This window comes from Lepisma saccharinum, chromosome 27 (assembly GCF_977018435.1).
Source record: "Lepisma saccharinum chromosome 27, izLepSacc3.1, whole genome shotgun sequence".
Classification (NCBI taxonomy): domain Eukaryota; kingdom Metazoa; phylum Arthropoda; class Insecta; order Zygentoma; family Lepismatidae; genus Lepisma; species Lepisma saccharinum.
In genome coordinates, this window is record NC_139255.1 from 5,840,741 (window position 1) to 5,867,402 (window position 26,662).

General features: G+C 36.3%; 1 protein-coding gene across 1 annotated transcript in view; it reads right to left on the minus strand.

Annotated features, from left to right (window-relative positions):
• The window catches only part of LOC145980133 (protein EFR3 homolog B-like), a 99,728-nt gene that overhangs the window by 51,185 nt on the left and 21,881 nt on the right, over positions 1–26,662 (minus strand). The window contains exons 6-7 of the mRNA XM_083113186.1: positions 16,588–16,737; positions 4,695–4,801 (exon numbers count right to left, since the gene is read on the minus strand). Of these exons, the coding sequence (XP_082969312.1) occupies positions 4,695–4,801; positions 16,588–16,737 (257 nt within the window). The remainder of the gene's footprint in view (positions 1–4,694; positions 4,802–16,587; positions 16,738–26,662) is intronic.

Sequence of the window (26,662 nt, forward strand, 5' to 3'; positions counted from 1 at the left end):
TTAGAATTCAACGAAATGGAATATCAGGATTTCGAAATGTGAAAATTGCGAACAAAGATACATCTATTGATTTTTAATGCAGGGTGATATTATAGGGGGTGAGGAGGATTCCCCCCTCTCCTCTATCTTCAGCCATCCCAACCAGGATGTCTCTCACCAACTGGATATAGAAACCATATTATTGAATATATCATACTTATAGAGTCCACATCAGTTCAGTTCATTTTAATTTTAAAGTTCCATAGCTAAGCATAAAGATATCTTTAAACAATTTATGGCAGATGTGTACCACATACAATGCCTTTTAGAAGCCGTGTATTCAGTATTTCCTCACACATCTATAGGGTGTTGTATTTTTTAAAAAAAATATTGAGTTGAGATAGTTCCCGATCAACTCGTAAGAGGTCTAATTAAGTTTGGAATATTTGTAAAACATTTGACAAAGCACGTATTTGTAACATAATTATTTGTGCCTAACGACGTTCTTCAAGCAGTGACACTATCATTACATATACAAAACCAAAATCCTTCAGATCTCAGAGCAAGCAAGGAAAGCCAAACGCTTGAAAGTTGTTTTATTTCCCTTTTTAATCTTCAGTGGATAATATGAAGAGCCGACCAAGGTTTCTTTTCGTATTTAGTAGTATTAAATGCATATACATGCATGTTTTAAGGTGACTTGTCAATTCCTCGTTTACGTGAAAAGGTGAGCTTTAATGTAAGCAAAAGCATGTGCGCGTCACAGTTAAAGATTTTCGCATCTACAAAGAAAATCCAAAACACATTGCCACCTCGCTGGCCTCCGTGGTTGAGGGGTTAGCATAGCGCACTACGATGCCAGAGGTCCCAGTTTCGAATTCTGGCCTGGGCATGGGTGTTATTTGTGAGTGTCCCTTCATCAATTTCATCATACCATCACTCATCCTCATCTTCGCGATTAGCCAGAAGTGGCAGAAATGTGAAGTAAAATTAACCAAATCACTCAATCAAACATTCCCATCTTGCTCAAAGACCTTGTGAATTCAATCCAAAATCTACTAATATCTACGATTCGAGCCGAATGTGAAATGTCATAAACCTAACCTTAACTGATTAGAAAAATAATTTAGAAGTTTCAAACATACTTTTCCTTTCCTTATACCCCTAGTCCTTATACCCCTAGTCCATTGCTTTCATGCAGAAAAATTTGCAAGAAATTGAATAAAGTCTAGTTTAGATAACACAGTGCCCTTGACAGGCCAACTGGCAAACCATAGGAACTGCAGTGAGTCTCATTTATCCGGTGCATTCATTTGACTAATGTAATTTTCTTCAAGTTTGACTTTAGGGTTTAAGTTCGAATGGCGTTGTGTTTGTGTTTCATTCGATATCAACATTAGATTTTAAGTGATTAATGTCCAATTCTAAATACTATATCTAATACTTAGGTAAAAGTAAGTTGTCGTCCTCTGATAAAATTACAAATTGCACCCTGTTCTAATGTCTAGGAAAGGGGAACCTTTCATTTGACCTAGGAATGACATTGAGATGAACGAGTCAGGAATTGTCACAGCCTCAGCTCGTCTCCTGTGTGGTGAGTTTGAGTTTGATTGAGTTGGTGTTTTAAGTCACATGGCACAGTGGTTTGGATCCCAGTTTAAACCATAGGTCCAGCCCCGATTAGCCTTACTGTGCATAAAGTCGACTTCTAAGGGGGTACAGGGGGTTCAATGGGATTTACGGATTTAGAGGGTACAGTACCCCCTTCAAAAATTTGAGGGGGTACAATGTACCCCTGTACCCACCATTCCTGCGCCACTGTTTCAGTTGATAAACTGAACTCCTAATGTTGTCTACTGTTTTTAGTAGCCCAACTCTGTCTACTGTTTTCAGAACGTGAACTGTACTGCTATTTCCACTGCTTTTGGTAGTCCAACTGTGTTTGGACTATGCATTATTATTCACATTGTTTTTCAGTACAGTAGCCTTTCTGTTCATGTACAGTAGCTGTACAGTAGACCTACAATTGGTCTTCAGTACATTTGATAGTACACAGTAGAAATTTCCAGCAGGGCTTGTATAAATGTAATCATTAAAAAATAATAATCCTCCAATTTTTTAATTTCCTATCACAACTGTGTAACATTAGTGTTATGCTATCCATATATTTACTTATATATACAGTATATGTGACTATATATATATATGAAATTAAGGCTGAACTGATACCACTGATGCCACTTGCTGTTGATGGACACACTTGAAAATTGTTCATAATATTTAGAAATTTTAATTTAAAAATTTTCCTCAAAAAGTATAAACCACCCAAGTAACCACAACCATTGGGCCAACATCAGTTTTTATGTGGGAAAGTTTGGCTTTATGTTGGTTGGCAAATTGACGTTGGTCTTATGTTGGGCCAATGGTGGTTGCCAACGTTTGCCCAACCATGGAAAAGTGAGTCAAAATCAGTTTTAAAACAACTTTCTCATGTTAAGACAACTTTCAATAGTATGCTGTAAATTCTAAATTGTAAAATAAGTGACATGTAACAGTGACATATTTTAGTAACAGTACATACTGGAAATATAATATATTTTTAATGAAAGTAGAAGCTATAATTAACTTGCAGTCAGTCACCAGTTCTTTGTCAGCCACCATGGATGAAAGATGTGTTTTTGTCTCATTAGCTGTAGTAGAACAAGAACATTCTTACAGGTATTCTTGTGGAGGTGGTTAAACAATGTTATGTGCAGACTAAATTCCATCAAAGATGGAAAACTGAGTAAACTCTAGAAAGTTTTGTGCTACCACTTGAAGGTAACACTTGAAAACAATAATACCATGTGACTGAGAAAGTGCTATTGTAATTTTTTTTTATTTTCATAAATAATTTGTACTATTGTTTACATTTGGTCTCACTATAAATTATGTATATATCAGAACACAAACCGATCCATTCTTTAGTTTTCAGTATGTTGGGCCAACGTAAAACTACACATTGTCCCTTCATAAAAACCATGTGCTGGGCCAACGTTGGAACCACAGCCAAAATGCCATTGCCCAATGCTAGGCTTTTACGTTGGATCAACCATGGGCCAACAATTATCAGTATGATTGGCCCAACATTGGGCCAACCAATTTTGGTTACTTGGGTTGTGTTTTGCTTCAAAATATTCATGATTTTACAAGAAATAATAATTTAATTAGAAAATTCAGTTCCCCTGATTTATTCTATACCTAAACATAATGAAAATTATACTTTTTGCACAATTTCCATTGTATTTACACTTCATGAAAATGTCACGTGAGCTTATGGCAGACTTCACAAGACACTTGGACTCTGAAAATGTATCGGCCAGTATTTTTTCTGATTAAATTCTAGTCGATACTTTCTGATAACAACACCCTTACATTTGTAAAAGCTGTGTAAAGATGGGAAGAAATTTTACCTATGTGTGGTTCTTTCAGGTTTCGAACCTGTTTCCGATTTTTCTAGCAGGCCTGCAGTGATTGGACCATATGTTCAATAGATGATATTCAATATGATGTCAGCGACCCAGAACATTTCTATAAATTATCATTTTCACGAGACAAAATTTTGTTTTTAATTCACTTTTTTATAAAAATATTTTAACATTTTTTTAAAAAATTCCCTCCACTGGGAATCGAATTGTGAATCCCTTGGATAGCATTAGCCTCTGCACTATCAGATAGGCCTGATTGATTCCATGAGGAACAGGCTCCATAATCCTGTATTATTTTCGTATGTTACATAGCTTTATACAATGTTTTGTGCCAACTGGCATCTTTTTAGATACTCTGGTCATTGTTACGAGGCTTAGCAAAATGTGAAAGACTACATTTGGCATAAAATCGTTATATTTGTATCTTGAAACACTGTCACAAATGCTGTGAACTTAATACTTATCAAACGTGTTTCCAACATGCTCCAAAACATTTGCCCTAATCATGGCAGTGGGTGTGCTTGCAATGAATTGTGAAAGAAGTTGTTCGCTGAATATCATCCATTAAAATTAGCAACATTATCCTGGCATTTCTTAAAATTTCTAACTGCTCTTAAAACCTCTCTGAGAAAGAAACCGGAAATAACTTTGAAATGTTAATGACTTGTCAGCCAAGTATATTAACTGGTCGACTTTTAATTTCATAAGTTCTTAGGTTTAAGACTCCTGCCTAGACATAGGTGTTCTCTAGTGTTGGGCGATATATCATCCAGATGATATATCGTGATATTTAAAAATATCATCTAGGCGATATCAACTACATGATATATCATCATAATATTTTGGTGATATATATCGTGTTGGTGATATATCACCATGATATTTTGGTGATATATATCATGTTGCGAATATATCATCAGGATATCTAGTGACATATATTGTCAGTGATATATCATCATGATATTCGGTGATATACATCATGTCGGCAATATATATCGTGGAGATAATATATCGCCAATATCACGATATGGAAAAAATATTGTATTGTATCGTCTGTGATGATAGTTTCTTGACTATCATTGTGATATCAAATTTCCGATATCGTTCATCCCTAGTGTTTTCCCTTCATCCATTCTGTTGAATCCCAGATGAAAATTTAACACTCAATTCCTACATTTAACTTCCACTTGTTTCCAAGTTATTTACATCTATTATAGGCTCTAGAATAGTTTCTATATAATCCATTACCTTACATGCAAGGTATTTACAATAAAAATTTGTACAATGGATCCAACTTCTTTCATCATAAGAACGTGATATTCAGCACTTTTACAGAAGACTTTCAGCAGAAGAACCTAATACATAAAAAATAGCATTAATTAATTAGTTCATTCTAGAATGATGAAAGAAATACTATAGCACAAGAAATCACACATGATGATATCCAAGTTTTAACAGAAATAAATTTATATTATGCAGTTGAACAAAAAATTTTGTATTTTATGTTATGCCTGAACATTTGTGCATAACTCTAATTAGCGAATACATAAAAAAATATATAGCAGATATAAATAATGAGTAAGTGGTGAAGTGTGGGTGGGAGTAAGTATGTCAGAGGAGAGGCCCTAGAAAACTTGATTTTTCTATTACATGAAAGACAAAAGTAACTTCCATTTGATAATATTTTTTTTAAAAAAATTGTATTAAAGGCTGATTTGTTACGAATGTGTTATGTTTATTCCTAAAACTGTATTTTTCTTCCAGCTAATTTAATATATATATATATATATATATATATATATATATATATATATATATACAGGGTGACAATTAATGAACTATATGAAATAAAACATGATGGGAATTCATATGTGTATGCGCATGCAACGTGTTGATGTCGGCCATTTGAAAGTGAAAATGTCCTGGAGGAGTATTTTGGGGACCGCATTCTGGGTCTGGGGTACCCAGAGGCCACTGGAAGGGGGCTATGTTAAGGACAAGGTGTACAGAAATAACCCCAAAACCATTGCCGAGCTGAAAACTGCCATTCAGGAGGTCATCGATGTTTCGACACTTCAGCGGGTCATGCAGAATTTTGCTGTTCGTCTGCCCCACATCATCGCCAGAGATGGCAGACATATCGAACATGTCATAACCTAAATCCGAATGTCTGTAGTGCCGTTTACATGTGCAATACAGTTTGTGTACTACGTGGTTTGTCACTAATTTCCGTTTTATTTCATATATTTGGTCTAGGAATTAATTCGTGCGCCTAGACAAGAGATGGCGTTACGAGCGTATCGTCCCACAGTTCCGTGTAGCCACACATGTGTTGAAAACTCCTGTCAGCGCGCATCGTTCGTAGTATAGGGCAGTTGATTGACGCTTCAACAACAGCATTTTGTAGTCAACTGAACATGGTGCAGTTCGTGCCAGATAAAGTGTTTTTGATGGGTGTTCTGCTTCATTACTTTAACATGCAGAAAAGTGCTACCGAAAGTCATCGTATTTTGGTGGAAGTGTATGGTGACCATGCGCTAGCTGAGCGAACGTGTCAGAAGTAGTTTGCACGGTTTAGAAGTGGTGATTTCGGCCTGGAAGACCAAGAGCGACCTAGACAGCCAAAAAAATTTGAAGACGAAGAATTGAGAGCATTGCTCGATCAGGATTCGTGTCAAACGCAGGAAGAACTTGCAGAAGCATTAGGCGTTGATCAAACAACAGTTTACAAACGCCTCAAAGCCATGGGAATGATTCAAAAGATGTCACATTGGGTTCCACATGAATTGAAAGACAGAGACGTTGAAAGACGAAAAACCATTTGCAAATTGCTGCTTCAAAGACAGAAAAGAAAGGGGTTTTTGCATCGCATTGTTACTGACGATGAGAAGTGGATCCATTACGAGAACCCGAATTGAAAAAAGGCCTGGGTGAAGCCAAGTGAACCATGTCCATCACAACCAAAACGAGATATTCACTGTGCATATGGTGCGATATAAAAGGTGTGGTGTACTATGAGCTGCTGCAACCGGGTGAAACTATTAATGGAGAACGTTATCGACGACAATTAATGCGTTTGAAGCAAGCTCTGGCCAGGAAACGACCAGAATGGGAGAACAGACATGATAAACTTATTTTTCAACATGATAACGCTCACCCACATGTCACAAAACTGGTCAAAACCTATTTAGAAAATGTTGGATGGGAAGTTTTACCCCACCCGCCGTATTCACCAGACGTTGCTCCTTCGGACTACTACTTGTTCGATTGCATGAATAACGATTTGATTGGACAGCGGTTCACTTCTTCAGAAGATATCGAAAAATGGGTCTCTGACTGGATCGCTTCAAAGGATGAGGACTTCTTTCGCCACGGAATCCGTAACTTGCCTGACAGATGGGCGAAAGTGGTGGCTCGCGATGGACAATATTTTTCTTAAGGTATTTATGTATTTTGTGTTTGAACTACAGCTTCAATGTGTGCGTAACAACCGCACAAATTAATTCCTAGACCAAATAGTTCATTAATTGTCACCCTGTATATATAAAAATGGCGTAGGAGGCAGTAAACACTTAGCACAATTGAAGAAAAGTTCGATATTTCGAGGTCATCGGTAAGGATGGAAAAGATTAGATTGATCTTGCCCAGAATAGGGACAGATGGAAAGATTGTGTTACTGCAGCCATAAACCTTTGGGTTTAAGAAGGCTAGAGAGTTAGTTAGTTATACATTCTCACTATCAGCCATTTTTGAAGGTGATGGAATCAGCACCATGCTGTAGTCACCTTTTCCTCCAGGGGTAAACGTCAATGCTGCTTTTGTTGCAGGGGCAGGACTGGAAAAAATCCAATCTTTAGATCATCCAATATAATAATGCATTGGGCTGAAAAGTTCGTAGGCTAACATAGTAAAAAATATTTTTTTGACAAAATTCGATTTTATTATTCAATATAGTTGCCTTCGAGGGCGATACAACGATTATAGCGGTCATACAATTTTTCGATGCCATTTTTATAGTACGATTTCTCTTTAGCCTCAAAATAGGCCTCAGTTTCGGCGATTACCTCTTCATCAGTGCTAAATTTCTTTCCAGCGAGCATTCTTTTAAGGTCTGCAAACAGGAAAAAGTCACTGGGGGCCAGATCTGGAGAATATGGTGGATGGGGAAGCAATTCGTAGTCTAATTCATATAATTTTGCCATCGTTTTCATTGATTTGTGACACGGTGCATTGTCTTGATGAAACAGCACTTTTTTCTTCTTCAAATGGGGCCGTTTTTTCGTGATTTCATCCTTTAAACCCTCCAACAACGCTATGTAATAATCGCTGTTGATGGTCTGGCCCTTTTTGAGGTAATCGATGAATATAATACCATGCGCATCCCAGAATACTGATGCCATAACCTTGCCAGCCGACTGTTGCGTCTTTCCACGCTTTGGATTCGGTTCATCACGTGCAGTCCACTCGGCTGACTGTCGATTGGACTCTGGAGTGTAGTTATGGAGCCATGTTTCATCCATTGTAATATATCGACGGAAAAATTCGTGTTTATTACGGTTGAATATCGCTAAACATTGCTCCGAATCATCAAAACGTTGTTGCTTTTGATCGATTGTGAGCATGCGCGGCACCCATTTTGCACACAGCTTTCGCATGTTCAAAATATTCATGCACAATATGTCCAACACGTTCCTTTGATATTTTTAAAGGCTCAGCTATCTCGATCAACTTCACTTTACGATCATTTAAAATTATTTTGTGGACTTTTTTGATGTTTTCATCGGTAACAGCCTCTTTGGGGCGTCCACTGCGTGCATCGTCTTCGATGCTCATTTCGCCTCGTTTAAATTTGGCAAACCACTTCTCAATGGTTGATTTTCCTGGTGCAGAGTCCGAATAATGTTTATCAAGCCAAGCCTTGGCTTCAACAGTATTTTTTTTCGCCAAAAAGCAATGCTTTATTATCACACAAAATTCTTTTTTATCCATTTTTTCACAATAACAAAAGCTGCTTCACTCACAATGCTATATCTCACGAACTAATTATCCGGCAGCTGTGAAATTTATACACGTATCTTTTGAAGGTTAGTACTAAGTAAAAATCACATGGATTTAATTCTAGTAATGCCATCTATGAGTCAGCCTACAAACTTTTCAGCCCAACTGTTATATAAAGCCTTAATCCCACCACTGACTGACTGACTGATTCACTCACTGACATCTTTCTCCTTTTCGGCTCCCAAAGCATGGAATGCATTGCCCGCAAATATCGCTAGTGTAAACAACCCATTAAATTTCAAAGGTAAAATAAAAGATCTGCTGTTAATGGAACAATGGCAGAGTTGGGGCACATACTGAGGGTATCAAGTCACTCACTATAAGGAATTGTATTATTGTATTATTATTACTATTGTCTTTTGTATTTCTAGTTGCAATTTTTTTTGTATGCAACTAATTCCTATGTATTTTTTTCTTTCTTCATTTTTTTGTATCTGTTTTTTTTTTTTACGTTTGGCTTACTGCTCCATAAGTTATATAAACTTATGGATTATCATATGTATTATCATATTGACAAGGGTTAGGTGGCTGAGCAGCCCTTGGCTGAACTTCGCCCGCTGAATAAAGACAATTTATTATTATTATTATTATTATTATTATTATTATTATTATTATTATAAATGTTCTCCATGAAGGAAGCCCCGGAGACCAAAAATGTCCAATTATGAACCCTCATGAAATCGTCCCAATAGGCTGAGAAAATTAATAAATTGCTCCCTTTCCCCTTTTTTAAGGGTGAAAATGCCCTTTTTCATGTCCTTAACAACCTGTTGCCACGGGCATTTTTTGCAGCACACATTGTTTCCTTCAATTCTTAATTGTCTAGCTACATTATATTTCTCACAGATCACAAACAGATGAATGAACTCCTGGTTTCGAAAAGGTGCCTCAAACATGGGTGACACCTACATAAGAAGATGATTCAGCCCAGATACAATTACGTATATATTGTTATACTCAATGCTAAAATATCTACATCGTGCTTGTTTTAACTAAATGTTTAGAGGCATGATAACAAACAGTTCTTCAGAGCTTCCCATGCTTGTTGTTGTCTATGGAAACGGACGTTGCTAGGGAACTTAAAGAAAGTTTATTTTCATCCCGAAAACTACTGTAAGGGAATTATGCTAGACTTTTCGAATTTCAAAATACGAGCATCAGAATTTATTACAGAGGCAAGGTAGGAATTTGAGGGGAATGACGGAAAACTGTTATTATCCAATTACGTTAAAAAATGTAAAAATGACAAAAGACGTAAATATTGCATTTTCAATTTAGTCACTATTGAATTTGTTTATGCAAAACATTCAACTAATTATTGAAACGGTTATTACTTACTCAGTTCATTATTAAGAAAATAGACAATAATATTTTGAATATTTGTACCTTATTAGAGCCCATACACACACAAAGTTACTTTCTAAACTTTTCAAATTAGCGAACTTATTCACTTGTTTCCCTTCATCCAATACAACATGCAGACAATTTACCCCATCTATAATATTATTACACCCACAATGTGGCTGAAGGTCACGCATGTAAGCGTACAAGACATGGCCAAAGGCCACATCGAAAGTACAGAAGTCTATCTTATGGTGATGCATATTTATATTTATCTTCTTATATTATGAATGGTTAATTCCAAAGAAAGTGCAATTAACAATTAGCTCACATTGAAAGCTTGAACTGTTAGGCAAATTTCATACTTAAGGCACGTTATTAGGGTTACCAGACGTCCGATTTTCCCCAGACATGTTCTACATTTTAACCTTATGATCGGCATCCAGGAGGAACTTTAAAAAATAATAAATGTCGTACATTTTGAGCGTCACATACTTAATTAGGAAAATATGTGTTTCAGTTGAACAAAGAGAGATCATGTAAGTTACAATTGCCCCCCCCCCCCCCCTGCAGGCACCCTTGACCACAATGGCATATTGGTTGATTTAGTTTATTTTACTTCACTTTTCTGCCCCTCTGGTTAATTGCAAAGATGAGGATGAATGGTGGTAAGATAAGATGGATGAAGGGACAATCACAAATATTTGGGGACGACAGCATGAGCCTCACATAAGATTATACTGGCTGGGAGTCAAGATGTCAGATCCTTGTTAGTCTGCCAAATATAATCCAGGATGCATTAATAGATAATGCAAGTCTAATTATCTTGTTAAATACAGTTTCAGTTGTCATCTTAACTATCCTTTTTGTAGGGCTTTTCATTAAATAGATATTTATTTTCTTAATTGCTAAAATCCAACTATCCAAGTAGGGGTTGAATAAATAAACGTTAAGAAAAACAGGAGAAAGGTCAATAAAAAGTTCTGAAACCTTCAAGAATTTTGGATTTGCTATTTTGGTAGAGACCCTGTTATTGAACTAAAAACTAGCCAATATGAAACTTCTGGAACCATTTCAAATTAAATTTGCCATTACGGGTCATAATGCATATGTTGAGAGAGTACTTTCATTACCATCAGCAGAATGGACTCACAAGAAATATTTTTTTCATGAAGTCTGTAAAACATTTGGTACTGGTCCCTATAATTTCAAAGAGTTCAGCCTCATAAATACGTATATTTTGACTGAACCTTAAATTTTGAGGAAAAATTTGCTCCTCTGAGAAGTACCAGTTAAAACATGTAGTGAGAAGTGCATTGTATAGTATGATTACAAGATTGGAAATTTTGCATTTACCAATTCATTAAGAAATCATTTTTTTAAACTGAAAAGTGTCAATTTTAAATTACTTTCTAACGTGTTCTATAGAAATATGTATTATTTATTGTGAATGTTTTGTGTATTACATTTTGACTTCAAGTCCTACTTTTCTCTTATAGCAATCTGGCAACCCTACACGTTATGTACTTAACATGCTGCTTGATTGGACTACATGTTACTAGAAATTAATTTGGATATTGCTTCTTTATTATTTATTGATTGCTAGTAGTAATATTTATATCAGCTCATATTCACGAATTTAGGTAAAATGGCAAAGTAAAAATGACAAGAGTAAAAATGATACACAGAATATAATGGTAGGGTAATCAGTCAAGCTCCATGGGATAGAAACTTGGGCAAATTTCTTATATCAGACAAACGGATTTCTTCAAATTTACTGGAGAAATTACTTACCGAATGGAGTTTCTTTATAGTTGTGGAAGTTCGGGGAAGTGTTTTCTCGCATCGTTAATTCAATTTTGCGGGTAAATCATCTATTTTTTTATATAAATGTGTGACCGATGCACGGAAGCTGTTGCATCCATTTCCTTCAGCCGGATGTTGCCTGTGTGTGATGACGTCCGGTCAATGCCGGTCAGTGTTTCCAAGAACTGAAGAAGGTACGTTTCCGCAAATGGTTTGTGGGGCTATGTGTTGTGGGGCTGTGTGTCAATGGTTCGTGAGACTATGCAAGATTGGTGTGTGGGGCTACGCATTTTTTTCTAAACCAATTTTTAACTAACCTAACCTTATCGGAAATGGTTCGTGGCGCTATGCGTCAATAGTTTGTAGGGTTATGTAGGTATTTTTGGGTGCAGTGGGGTGGAAACACTGCATTCCGAGTATGGTAGTGAAACTGTGACCGCCATAGAGCTTATTTCTGTGAAATAAGCGAAATGCCACCTTCAACAATGTTTCTCAATGCAGAATACGTAAGTACTAACATTCAAATTAAATGAAGTAGCAAATTTCAGCCGTTTGTCCGATATAAGAAATTTACTGAAACTTGCTTACATCTTGAAGACAAAAGTTGTTAAATCTGGGGAGGTTGGGGAGAATCTATTCTTTCTTCCTCCTCTTCTGTATGCATCCACCTAATTATTATGCTGTGAAGACAATAATCATTCTCTTTGTACCTGTAAGAGTCTTGGTTGCCATCTTTCCATGGGCTCATGTTGTGTGCAACTTTAAAATTTCAGTTCAGGATATAGTAACCAACACATTTGGGCATGGTGTTGCCATGGGCATTTTCTTTCATTTACATCCAAGTTCCTTGCAAAAAATATAGGAACACAAAATGCTGCAGTGAAGGCAGCCATTCTACATTCTGAGAGAGCCCAAATGCAAAAGAAGAAAACTAGGAGAATTTATAACGAAATGCAACAGAGACTTCAAAATTTGTGCATCAAGTACAATGGTAGCAAAAGAACAATGCAGAATTTTCTGCATGGAGTAATTCACAATCTAAAGTTGCAGTGCATGTAAACAAGAACGTATTTAGGGGGGTAGGGTCCAGGGGGTCCCTGGCAGGTACTAAAATAAAATAATGAAAATATACTTTTTCACATTTGAACAAAGGTTTTCTTTCCTGGATGGTATAAAGTGACCATAATACCCCTTGGTACCCTGATGTAGGAGCACTACTCCATTTGTTTGCATCAGCCTCCATTTTCCCACAAATGGGAAAAAAAGGGATTTTTAAAATATGAAATTTCCCTCTTTCAAGGTGGCAACTCTTCCCCTTGTGGAGTTGCAACACTGCTTGAAAATCCGTATCTTTACTGTAAATCATGCCAAGAAGTTGTGTAAATAACCCAAACAAGTTCTGTTACATATGTGGAAGATTGACTGTTAAGTCCAATGTTACTCACCTGACACCTGCTGTGAAAAAGGCTTATGAATTGTACTTTTCCTGCAAAGTCGGGGACCAGGATAAAAAATGGGCTCCGCACGTGTGTTGTAAATCCTGTGCTGTGAACCTTCGGGGATGGTTGAACAGAATACGCAAGGCAATGCCATTTGCCGTGCCAATGGTGTGGCGTGAGCCACAAGACCACACCACAGACTGTTATTTTTGTTTAACAAACATTCGTGGACTAACCACAAAAACAAACAAGTCAATCAACTATCCATGTGTACCTTCCTGCTATTAGGCCTGTTCCACACTGTAATGACTTACCTGTTCCTGTACCACCAAATGCTTGGACGTTGAGTGACTGTGATACTGAACGTGAAACCGAAAGTGAAGGAAGTGAAGATCCTGTGTATGTGTGGAACGCAAAGGAACCGCATATAATATGCCAAGCAAAACTAGATGATCTCGTGAGAGATCTGCAATTGTCCAAATCACAGGCTGAACTATTAGCTTTCAGACTACAAGGTTGGAACCTTTTGGGAAAGGACACGAAAGTAACAATGTATCGCTGTCGTGGAAGTGATCTAGTGAATTTTTTCAGCTGTCAGGAAGGTTTGGTGTACTGTACAGATGTGTGTGAACTTATGTCTGCATTAAACATTGCATATGACATGAATCAATGGTGTTTATTTATTGATTCTTCGAAATTCAGTCTTAAAGCTGTGTTATTACACAACGGCAATAGTCACCCTGCTATTCCAGTCGCCTATGCTGTAGGTATGAAAGAATCATACCAAAATATGAAGCTCTTGCTTGACAGAATGAAGTATGCTGATCATCCTTGGCACATTTGTGCTGATTTTAAGGTTCTTGGTCTGCTTTTGGGAATGCAGTAAGGATATACAAAACACTGTTGTTTTCTGTGTGAATGGGATAGCAGGGCGAAAGGGAAACACTATCGTGTGAAACACTGGCCCACAAAAAAGTCGATGGTTCCTGGACAGAAAAGTGTTAGTTACACGCCTCTTGTTGATCCAAAAAAATGTGTACTTACCACCAATACACATAAAATTAGGATTAATGAATGGTTTGGTGAAGGCACTAGATAAAGAGGGTGGTGGCTTCCAGTACCTAAAGACAATATTTCCACATATCACAGATGCAAAGTTAAAGGAAGGAATCTTCGTCGCACCACAGATTAGAGAACTTATTAAACATTCAACATTTGACGAAATCCTGCATGAAAACGAGAAAAGAGTGTGGGTTGCACTGAAGAATGTGATAACTAATTTCCTTGGAAACCGAAAATCTGAACATTATGCTGAACTTGTAGAAGAAATGCTACTGAGCTTTCATGCAATGGGTTGTCACATGTCCCTAAAGCTTCATTATCTACACAGTCACTTAGATTTCTTCCCAGAAAACTTAGGTGCAGTATCAGATGAACATGGTGAATGATTTCATCAGACCATTTGTGTCTTGGAAGAAAAGTACAAGGGAAAGTGTGGGATTACTATGTTAGCTGACTATTGTTGGAGCTTGAAACGAGAAAACGAAGGTGCTCAGTACAAATGGAAGCACCGATAAGACTACCTTAAACATCTTTATACATGTTACTTTATGTATCATCCTTTCCATCCTTGGATGTATGTACATTACTTAATTTGATCTGTATTGTTACTTCTGATACCTATTGGTGTAATACATAACATATTTTGTTCATAATATATATTTGTAGTTCTTGAATTGATGTTAATTTCATTTAGGCGTTTACATAGGTACCTTTGGCTCAGGGTGGGATAAGGGAGCAGCTAGGGATGTGGGACAGGGGTCGGGCAGGGTATATATTTCGGTACCGGTACTGGTATTTAAGCAGATCGATAGCATTGTCGTCATGTAATCTTTGCTTCTTGTACTGTGCAATTTCAAAAACGAATTACTTTTAGTTTCATTCTTCATTACATCCAATGTCCTGCAGTGCTCCAAATAGCATAGCATTTTCATTACATAATAAAATTTTCAACTATTATTTCTCGAAATCGGAGGCTGATACAGGAATTTCAGTTACACCACTGTAATCAGCGTGACAAGTTCTATCAGAAACAGATGCATTCATTTCGGAAAGAGAAAAAAGTTGTAAATTTGTTACACAGTGGTTTATTTATTTCATCTGAACTTGGAAGGCAAGGATTATTGTATTGGGATCATACAGCATTGAAAGACAGTACCAAAGAAGATTTATGCACTCTACTACTTATGATAATGTGCATAAAAGATTAATCAGGAACTTTGCTTTTTGTCAACTGGACTTAATGTTCTTTTTATTATTCCATAAATATCCAATTCTTTATCTAATTATTTGACATTAATTTCCTCGTTTTCATACAATATGTGCTGTTATATCTATATTTTTATGCCATTTTTTACGTGTTCATGTAATAATGAAAATGCAATATTAATAAATTTACATATTTTAATTAATATTTAATTAATTATAATTTAATTTAATTTGAACATTTGTTGTTGTTATTATTATTTCTGAGACACTTGGTTCGGACCCCCCAAAATATTTATTTATTTATTTATATATTTATTTATTTACTGAGTTTAAGATACAGTCTTATTTGGCTATTTTACACTGAAACAACATAAAGTAGAAACAAAAAATAACAAAAGATAAAAACAATAACAAGATGGGATAGATTTACATGTTTTTGGCCAGTAATATATAAAAATTACGTTCTGGAAGGAAAATATCTACATTCAGGGGAAGTTTGTTGTAGATTTCTGGGAGCCTATAAAACAAGGAGCATTGTAGAAGGGATAGCCTAGTGGTTGGCTTGTGGAAGAGTTGCAGGTTGTGCGTTTGCTTTTGGAGTACCCTAAGTGTGAATTCACTGATTAGAAGATCTGTTCTGATTTTGCCATTTATTATCTTGTATAAAAATTTCATGTCAGCTAGATCACGACGAGAGGATGAAGGGTGAATATTCAGAGCAGCCATGGTGTCTGATTTGGATACATGTCGAAAGGAAGGTATTCTATGGTGAACAATTGCAAGAAAGAAACTGAGAACAGAATCTATTCTGGTGAGATTGGTTTTTGAGGCCAGAGCCCAAATTTGGAAACAGTATTCGAGGATGGGCGAGATGAAAGATTTAAAGAATAAAGCAAGAGATGATGGGTTTTGAATTTTGCTAAATCTGTATAGAAGTTCGATTCAATGGTTATCGTAGATGGTCTGTTATTGTAAATGTTGAAGCCCAAGGAAAATACATTTTGTGTTAATTAATATAAGGTACTGTTGTAATCTCACCATTGAAAATGTAAGGGAGGGGCATTTCATAATGAGCTCTGTGAGTAAAAATCATATTATTTAATCTTGCCTTTTCTTGTTTGCCACTTTTTAGTTTGCCATTCTTTACCAGACACCAAATTCACATTGTTACATTACATTTTTAATAATTCCTACACATGATATTCATTAATATATCATATCTTATTTACCTTAAGTGCAAGCATGCCATTCCTTCTCACATAATATCGAACAATGGAGTCACTACTTTTGTATTTTGCCATGGAGCAGAACTTACGCAGAAAAACACTGTAGCAGGTACGAAACTCAATCATCACGTGGAACTCGCAGAACATAAGAAACTGAAATAATGTTAATAATAGAGAATTTTTCTCTGCAAGAAGATGTAGACTGTATTTTGAAAACAAAATACAAAGTAATTCAATATTTCATATGCTTTAGTAAATTTCTATAGCATTTTATTTACTTTTGTAGTAATATTTTCAGTGGGAACTATGATATTTGACAACCTTAAATTAAAGATATAAATCATTTGATTTTTCATCTGTACTACTTTTTTATTTATAATGTAAATCCTTATTCTTATTTACTCCAATGTAGATATCACCACTGACATTTTACATTACCAGAAATTTAAAATTACTCTTAGTTATAAATGGGACATAAAATTCATCATGGTATTGGAAAGAGGAGAGGAGAGGAGGAGGTCTATCATCTTTGCACAAATTATTTCTCAATTTATCCCCACACCATGAAAAATTTCCACAACACATGTATAATTTGTCTTCATAGATTTTTCTGCATTACCTAGTCTTAATTAAATGTTTTATATTTTTGTTCTTAAATCAATGGCATTTTATTGTGTTCTACATAATATAATTAATATGCTTTTTGTTTAACAATTCTCATTTCTCATTAACATATATAGTGAATGAGAGGAAGAAATATTAGAAGGGCTAAACAAGGTAACACTCACTAAGCACTGGGACCTGGTGAGTTGAGTGTTTCCTATTTCCTTCTCATTTGATATATATATATATATATATATATATATATATATATATATATATATATATATATATATATATATATATATATATATATAAATCAAAGAAGGTAAAAGGAAACACTCACCGGACAGTAGAAATCTTTCTACTGTCCGGTGAGTGTTTCCTTTTACCTTCTTTGATTTTTACTTAGCCCTTTTGGCCCTCCTTGCTTTTATCCATTATATATATATATATATATATATATATATATAAAGTTTAGAAGAACCATTTTTAATCAAGTTTGTTCACCTGATACATATTCTGGATGCAGAGTCAAGTGGATAAAAGTTTTCCACTTGGATCTGCACACTCACCTGGTCCAATTTCAGCAATATCAGATTAATTAGGACATGATAAATACTCTGAAATTAACAGAATTGTAAGGATATTGTCAAGCAACTCTAAGAGGCAGCAGTTCTGTCCAGAGGGACCTGGCACCCAGAAGTTGGTCCACCTAACCAGGCGAGCAGTGAGTACCAAATTCAGGCACATGGAGCATAACCCTTGCAGAGAACAACCCTTTGAGAGAAGCCCAGCAGAATTATGCTGCCACTTCTGTTGCCATGTGTTAATTCCAACCTGTGCAGCCAATCAAATTGGGTTTTCCTGCTGCACAAATTCTGCTCAGCTTCACCAAGCTACCAGCCACCATCAACCTGCCAGTCACTTGATGACACTCATTGTATCGAGAAGCCAGGATCATACCACCAGATGGCTAGGGCATACAGGGTCATAGCCAAGAACACACCATTGCATGGGGTTAGTGACTTAACAAGTGTGTGGATAAAAAAATCATGATTTTTATTTAAAAAATCACTTTTGATGATTTTTTTATTTAAATCAATTTTTAAAAACATGCTTTAAATTGCTGGATGATTTTTGCCACCATACATGTAGATATAGGGTAGGTGGGGGTAAAGGTCCGCAGTTTTTACGTTTGATTTCTTGTCGATTTTTGGTCTTAAGTTTTTAATCTCAAAATGTCATAAATGGATACCTTATTTATACAGCTAAAATGAACACCAGTTTTAGAACCCGCAAAGTTAATGGTTTAATGTAAGAATTTGATTTTATCGACATAAGCAAATTCGGACCTTTGCCCCATAGCATTGGGAAAAATCCGCAGGTGTACTATGTTGTGGATTCTTGCCCCACACAGCAAGAACAAAATTATTACAATAACTTTTGCTATATTTACTGTATTAAACTGAATTATGATAACCATAGAACATAAAATAGTCACTCATTTTAAATTGACAAGTAGGTATCCCAAGATTTCAATAACTTTAGAAATTAAAACTCAAATCACTTTAGAACAAAAACAAATCACTCAGATCAGTCTTAAAACCTATCATGTCTTTGAATCGAGTAGAACTGCTTTGAATCGATGTGGGCAATTTCCTCACAACATCGTCTTTATGAAAGAACGATCGTTCATCAGTCTCCTTGAATCTCATAGTTTGCGGAGCCCTTTTTGTAAAAGACACTGATGTAGCCATCAACGTCAAGTTCAATGATTTTAGCCACATACAAACGGAATGATGATTTAATTTTTCCATACACTTTCACCACAACGAAGTCACTGGGTAGAAGTTCAGCTGGAATGTTGTCACATTCTGATTCATCGCTGGTTACTACAAATGCAGAATCATCGCTGCTTTCATGAAGGGAAAATTGGGATTATGATTCAGACGATGACACAATTTCTTCATCAACTCTTTTCTTCGAGTTATCAGTACTTTGAAAGAGTCTCTTCTTTGATTTTTTTGATTCGTAGACGTTCTTCCCGTGATCTACCGTTCCCTGTTGTAGTGCTTCAAGTTGTTCCTTGTGTGGTGTCGAAGTGAGAAGAGTAGATTTTAGGCCTCTTCCGGTACGTTTTCTTCTAAGATTTAATTTCGGGAGTGGAATAATATCATGGGGAGACACTGATGATTGACGAGAACTAGAAGTCCCAGGTGCAAGATTTTGCAGAGCAGCTCTGTTGCTTGTCCTATCAACGGAAGAGGAAGGGACAGGAGTAGGATTTCCTAGAGCAGCCACGTTGCTGCTCTCAGTCTGCTCTTGTTTCTACAAGAGCAGACTGAGAGTTTTCAGGCAGACTATCTTCAAAGCAAATTCTTCCATGCAGGTCAGGATCTTCAAGATCAACAGTATCAATTTCATGTTCTTGTTCTGTTACTGAGGCTGGTAAAAAATCTTCATCAGTAAAAATATTGATATCCAATGGATGAATTCCAGTCACTCTAAATCCTTGAGTGGCTTTTTCTACTGTGGCTGTTTTCTCGAATGCTCGACTAAATATACCTGCTACATCAGCAGAGCTAGGAATTTTAGGTGCAAAAATTTGCCAATAAAGGTGCAAAAAAGGTGCCAATTTTTGTGCAAAAAAGGTGCTAAAATAGGTGCTAATTTTCAGATGTAAAATTTATTGTGAGCAGTGCATACATATATGATTCACCTTGTCTGGATAAACACATAGAGTATTCTCTGGTTTTATATCGTTTAATATAACTAAGCAAAGAAAATTCTCTGATACATTAGAAAGCGACATAAAGGAAAGCATGCATCTTCTTACTTGCTTAGAATTAGTCATCTAGAAAACTGTTAAAATAGATTACATTCAAAATTTCTATGTTGTTCTGAGTGAGGCTACATCTGCGGTCATTAAGCAGATAGTTGTAAGTTGAAAAAGAACGTTCAACATCAACAGACACAAGTGGTGCGTATTTTGTTTTCAACCGGTAATCCACATCCTTGTTGGTTGCGACTTCTTGAACATCAGGGTTTTTGGCAAAACTTTGTTCTAACTTCTCTTTCCCGACCCCTTGCAGCTCTCGTTGCACATCCATCAAAACAGTCCACTTTGCTTCCTTTTCAGAACACTGCTCCTCCAGTTTTGTGATTGCAGTAGTAAGGAAAGATAAGCCATGTACAATATAGGGTTCATCTTGCAATGCCTGTTTAAGTGCAAGTTTTTTGGCTTTTTCTACAGCTGAGGAATCACTAGGCAAAGCATCCTAAAATTTCGATATTGTATGGAAATGATTGCAAACAAACACTGCAGCTTTTAACCATGTACCCCATCTAGTGAGGATGGGAGAGGGTGGTAGTGGAAGTTTCGTAATTTCTACGTACTTCTGTATTCTAGAAGGAGCCTTTTTCAGTATTTTCTTAATGCTAGAAACAAATTCGTTCACATATGTATATTCATCTTAAGAGCTTCACAAACTCGATGCAAAGCATGAACAATGCAGCCCGACCTTGTGGCCCAGTGGTTAGCACATCGCGCTACGACGCCAAGGGTCCCGGGTTCGAATCCCGGTAGGGCTTGGTTGTTTGTGAATGTCCATTCATCAATTTCATCATTTCATCACTCATCCCCATCTTCGCAAATTAGCCAAGAGGCACAAAACGTGAAGTAAAATTAACTAAATCAATCAATCAATCAATGAACAATGCAGGTCACATGTTTTTTTTAAGTTAGGATACATATTCTTCAGATTAGAAAATGCAGCTAACATGTAAGATGTTTGGTCTGTAACAACTAACCACACTATCATATTTTACGCCCTCTGGCCACAATATAAAACATTCAACATTGAAACTTTGCATTACATTTGCATTATCTGTTTTGCCGAGAAAATAAGTTTTTAAAAGCATGGGTTTCACTTGATGTCCATTGAGAGGTGCTACTAAAATGTTCAAAACGTACCTGTTTTGCCTACCTGTGGTTTCATCTAGTATGAAATAGACTGGATGGTCAGCTACTACTTGCCTGATCTGCGAGATTTTAGCTTCATAAAGAGGTTGAAGGTAAGATTTCCTTAAGTTGCTCTCATCTGGAACTGACTTCCCAGGATATTTTTGCAAATATGATTTCATGACAGGATTGTTAAGTTTCAAAAGAGGTATTCCACACGCTATAAATGACCTTGCTGTCTCACTGAAAAATTCAATTGTATTTCTGGAACTCGAAGATGAAAGCGCCTCACCAATGAATTTCTGTCGCTTCCCACCTTTACCATATCGTAGTTCTTTATTCCTGACGTGCTTCCCACTTTGTAGATGCTGCACAACCCGAGTGCGTTGGTGTTTGTCATCAACAGCAATAGAAATACCACACACACATCACACCTCAGAACATATCCATCACTCTCTGAATGCCGTCACCGCTAAATTGTTTAACAATGTCCTGCAGTTTTCCAACATTTACTTTATGTTTTGGCATGGTGAACAAGCAAATCCGATGCATCGATCAGTCGATCAGACTGCAGTTACCTTGCTCGCTGAGACGGGAGAAGGAAACGAAAACAAAACAGCTTTCCTACAACAATTCGTAAACGATACAGCATAGGACAAAAAGACCACAACTTCTAGCAATTGTAACGCGTCATTGTTGGCACTGTTTAAAGTCCGCGCGCTTACTACATTAACGTCCAAGAACTGAAGAATGTCGATTCATTGTTGTGCGGTAAACAAGAATCGCGTGCCAAGAAGCCGTGCCTCGAATGTGGGTGGGGTTAAACAGCGCGTGAGTTGTATTTAAAAAAATGATAAAGATGCAAAAAGGGCGAAAAGGTGCAAAAGGTTCTGAGATTGTGAAAAAGGTGGAAAAGGTTCTGAGATTGTGAAAAAGGTGCAAAAAGGTGCAACCGAAACACCATGAGTAGAGTTCAATACGTGTTTATTTTGGGGATGAGTCACTTTATTACCCATTTTCACACAAAAAAATTTAAGGTGCAGCACCTAAAATTCCTAGCTCTATACATCAGTTAATAGCTGACCAGGATTCGATGTGATCCAATTGTCGCATAAATCATCATAATAAGCTTTCAATGGCCTAAAGAAAGCACGATCCAAGGGTTGGGTTCGGTGGCTGCTATGAGGAGGAATACTAACCATGTGTATGTTGTGTTTCTTGGCCGAAGTAATAGCCTGGAGGGTAACATGCGATATGTGATTATCCAAAATAAGCAAAACTGGGACTTCTGCAGAGGGGTTAGTGTGTTTTCTAAAATGGTCTAGATAAACTAAAAATGTTTCCACATTCATATAACCAGAATCTGTCACAGCCATTGCAGAACCGATTGGCCCAGCTTTCAGAAGAAGCGGATTGTTTCTTTTTCGTGAAAATATGAAAAATGGTGGGACGTGATGTCCTGTAGCACTCATCGCACCAGTAGCGGCTCGTGCCTAAAATAACAGGTGAAGAAGTATATTTATAGGCAATGAAAACAAATAGTAAGTGCCAGTGCCCCCCCCCCAATTTAAAACGTCTTTTTTGTCTTCATCCGTCCATCTGGAAAATGGTGTCTGCAACAAATTACACACTAAGTCATTTACTGGGTTCATTGTAGAAACCACAGCTCAACACATGAACACAACACACGATAGGAAACGCGAAACACACACGCGGAACAAGATCTCGCGAGAACGCGAAGATTTTGCCACAAGCACTGGATGCGATGTTTTCTCCGACGAGAGAACTGCTTCATCTAGAAGGCGACACCCGTTCAAGGCCAACGCTAGGTGACGTCACCGTTGCCATGACAACCGGCTAAGTTTTCCGCAACCTAGCGGTGTTTGCTCTTGGGTTGGGACGAACTCAATACGTGCGTAGCGCCGAGCGGCGTGTTATTTGAGTATTGTCGTGTGCGTTCTGCTGGGAAATAGTTTAATTTAACAAGCAAATGAAAAATGTCAATATTAATTTGAAAATTAGGTGAAAACATCTGCACTTGTTGCACTTGGCCAGCCGCCACTGCATCGCACAAGCAACTGTAATTGTTTTTCCTCTGTCAGCTGACACATTTTTTGACACTTCTCGTTTACCTTTTGGAGCAACATGTTTAGGTAATTTATTTGGGACGGTTTGGAAGCCACTTTCGTCCATGTTGTAGATGCAATTTGGCGGAAAGTGGTATTTCTCCAGAATCTGCTTCAAATTTTGAAAATATTGGGTCAATTGTTGCCTGTTGAATCCCATTTTCTAGCAACACTTGTCTTTCTCGGAGTTCTCAGAGTGAGATGATTCCTCTTCATAAACTCCCTTGTCCAGTCTTTGCCAGCTAACTTCGATTCCTTTGAAAAGGAATGCGTGATTCCATTTCTTTCAGCATATTCATAGGCAAGGAAGTGTAGAGACTTCAATGTAAGTCCATAGAAACGGGCATCCAAGTCTTTAAGATGTGTCACTATTTCCTTTTCTTGCTCGGGCGTGAACACACGTTTGAAACATCCTAGCGACCCAAGTCCGTTGCCAGCTTTCAATCTTTTATGAACTGTTGATTCATTGAACCCAAGAACTCTACCGATTTCTCTTACAGACATGCCATCTGCTTTCATTTGTTGTGCTTGTTTGTTGAAAAAGAGCATCGGTCAGTGGTCTCACTTCTGCTTTCTTTCTTTTGTAGTTCCTGCAATGAGAAAATGAGGTTTGTATGAGGACTTCTAGCATTAGAAAGTATTCTTTATCAGATATATTATGTACATTTGACAATAATTGAGTTTATTCCCACGATTGAATTTTTCTTGTTGAATCAAAATTTTGTGATGTTGTTTGAGAAATATGCTAAGCTCTATTTTAGTGCTATAATTAATTCAGAAGCTATCAACACAAAATGTCTAATTTTGCTTCCACTTTCACATGATTCGACAAAGCTACAAAGAGAAAAATTTTCAACAATACCGGTACCTAAAAAAGTTCATGAAGTTTAATAGATAGCTATGCAATTATAAATTAATACAGAAAGAATTTTTAAAGACAAAAAATTATTTAGCAATTCAACATGAAACCCCAACCCCAAGACAAAACTTGGCAACTCGGTCGATCTATAGCCTTGAATTGTTGGCCTTCTTTTAGACATTGCTAATACAGTATAATCCCAACAATAATCTTACCAGGTTGTTAAACTATCAGCAGTTAAACAAAACAAGTAGACCTAAATAAATGAAACCATGTAGAAAGAAAATAGCACAGTTTCTGTTTTAGATATGCATTGTTACCACACAAACTCTACTTACAAAGAAAAATATGTTTTTACAACCATAATTATTTATATAGATAATTTATATAGATATTAACAATGTAAGGTAGAGCAAATTTTTATGAGGAATTGAATATACGATTTGAAAAATTATACGAATGGGGTAAAAGTCCGCAGCGGACGTTTGCCCCACTCTCTCAGCGGATTTTTACCCCATATTGCCATGTTAAAAAATGCTGCCAATTCCCGCCAAATAACAGCACAGCTTGATGGACTTCCTCCATTAAATGATTAAAGCTTTATACATAAATACACAAACATAGTAATACATGAACCTATAACCACGCCAGTGTCAGAGAAGTGGTTTGTTTATTCCAAATTACATCAAACTATACTATACAAACGTAACTTACCTCATAGCTGTAAAGGTTTTTGTTCTAGAAACACCACACTTCGTATACCTCGTGATCTGAACAACAGTGGTGCCAGTTCAATTCAAAGCCTTCGCAAAAAAGCCCTGCGGATCTTTGCCCTCCGCTGACCTTTACCCCCGACCACCCTATGTTTTTGATAGAAAAGTTTTTCTACTAAACGGTCCTGTAAAATATTTGAACAGTTTGATTATAGCAAATAAAAAGTAAATTATGTGTAAATATACATTTTTCTGTTTCTGATACTGTACATATGAATCTACTATAGGAATGTTTGTTGAGTTTGTTAATGAAACTATAATACAGTAACTTTTCTTCCAGTAAAATAAAACATTCTGGATATACTCTATAATTGTAACTTAAAATATTTTTTAAAGTCTCTGTAGCTGAATTTCTGTATTTTTTAAATGATAGTTTGCAAAATCAGCTGTCATGTTTATTTACAGTTTAATGATAATGTCACTCTTTATCATGAACATCGGGAGAGGGGGGGGCAAACAGGTTGGCGGACCCCCCTGGAAATCGACATCGTTCATTTAAAGATACAAGAAAGCCGAAAGTTTGTTACTCTTATTGCTAAGAACAGAAATAAAATTCATTTAGTTAGTATTCGAACAGAATAATGAAAGTAAAAAATGCATGAGATCGAAAACATTGACTGAAAAATACAGCAACAAGGTTATATTCTACCATTTCATCCAAAGAACAAATGGTTTCACAGTTTTCAAAATTCTAATAATTACAGTTGTAGGTGAGAGGTCACACAACAAACTTTATGAAAAAAAAATCCCCCTATCATTTAATTAAAGCCTTTTCTTGAACGAGATGTGTAAAAGTTAATATCAAAATGCATTTCAGAAACTAACTGCATGAAATGCAAAAGAAATAACGGAAAATAGTTGTGCTGGTATTCAATCGTTTTGTGGATAGTCTCTCCACATATATATAATAATAATAATAATCATAATAATAATTATTATTATTATTATTTCTAATAAAATGTTTTTATTAGTTTATAATATTTACTATTATATAATTACATTAATAACAGTGGTAATAATAGTCATTGTTATTTTTTCTGCTATTCAACTTTTATCATTTGCCCCCCCCCCCCCCCTTCCTCGCACTGCAAAAATGTCTGGCGACGCCCATGCTCTTAATGGTTTAACATGATTAGTATCTTGTACGTTTCTCTGCACAAAATGTTTGCTATTTTTGCCTATAAAAATTATTGAATTTTAAATCAAGAGAAATTTAAGTGTGTTTACATTACATTTTCTTTTGTATGAGCTTTACCCCATCTGTACATATATTTTTTTCCTTTCTTTTCCTTTCTTTTCCTTTCTTAGAGCCTAATTCACACTATTAAATGATTACGAGATTAATGTATTTTCACTAAAAGTGATTCTGATATCTACAAAATCCTTATGTACATTATTCTATAAATCATTTATTTAATTTAAATCTGATTTAAATCGCGATAAATCAATCCACCTTGCTTAACCTTTAAAGTCCCATGGCGCTAATTAGTTTTTACCTCTGTCCCAGTCCATTTAAACGAGTTTTGTAAGGTTTAGCAAAAATCGTTATAGCTTCCTTTCTATGGCAGATAATTTAGTGAAACAAGAAACATTTTACTAAGAATAAAATGTACTTTGACATAGCAAAGACGATGTGTTGCTATCTGTATGTATTTGTTCTTAATTGTGGCTTCAAATGTGAAAATTTAAAAAAAGAAAAGAAAAGACAAAATTTTGCCTCTCCCCCTCCCTGTTGAGACATGGGACAGGAACAAAT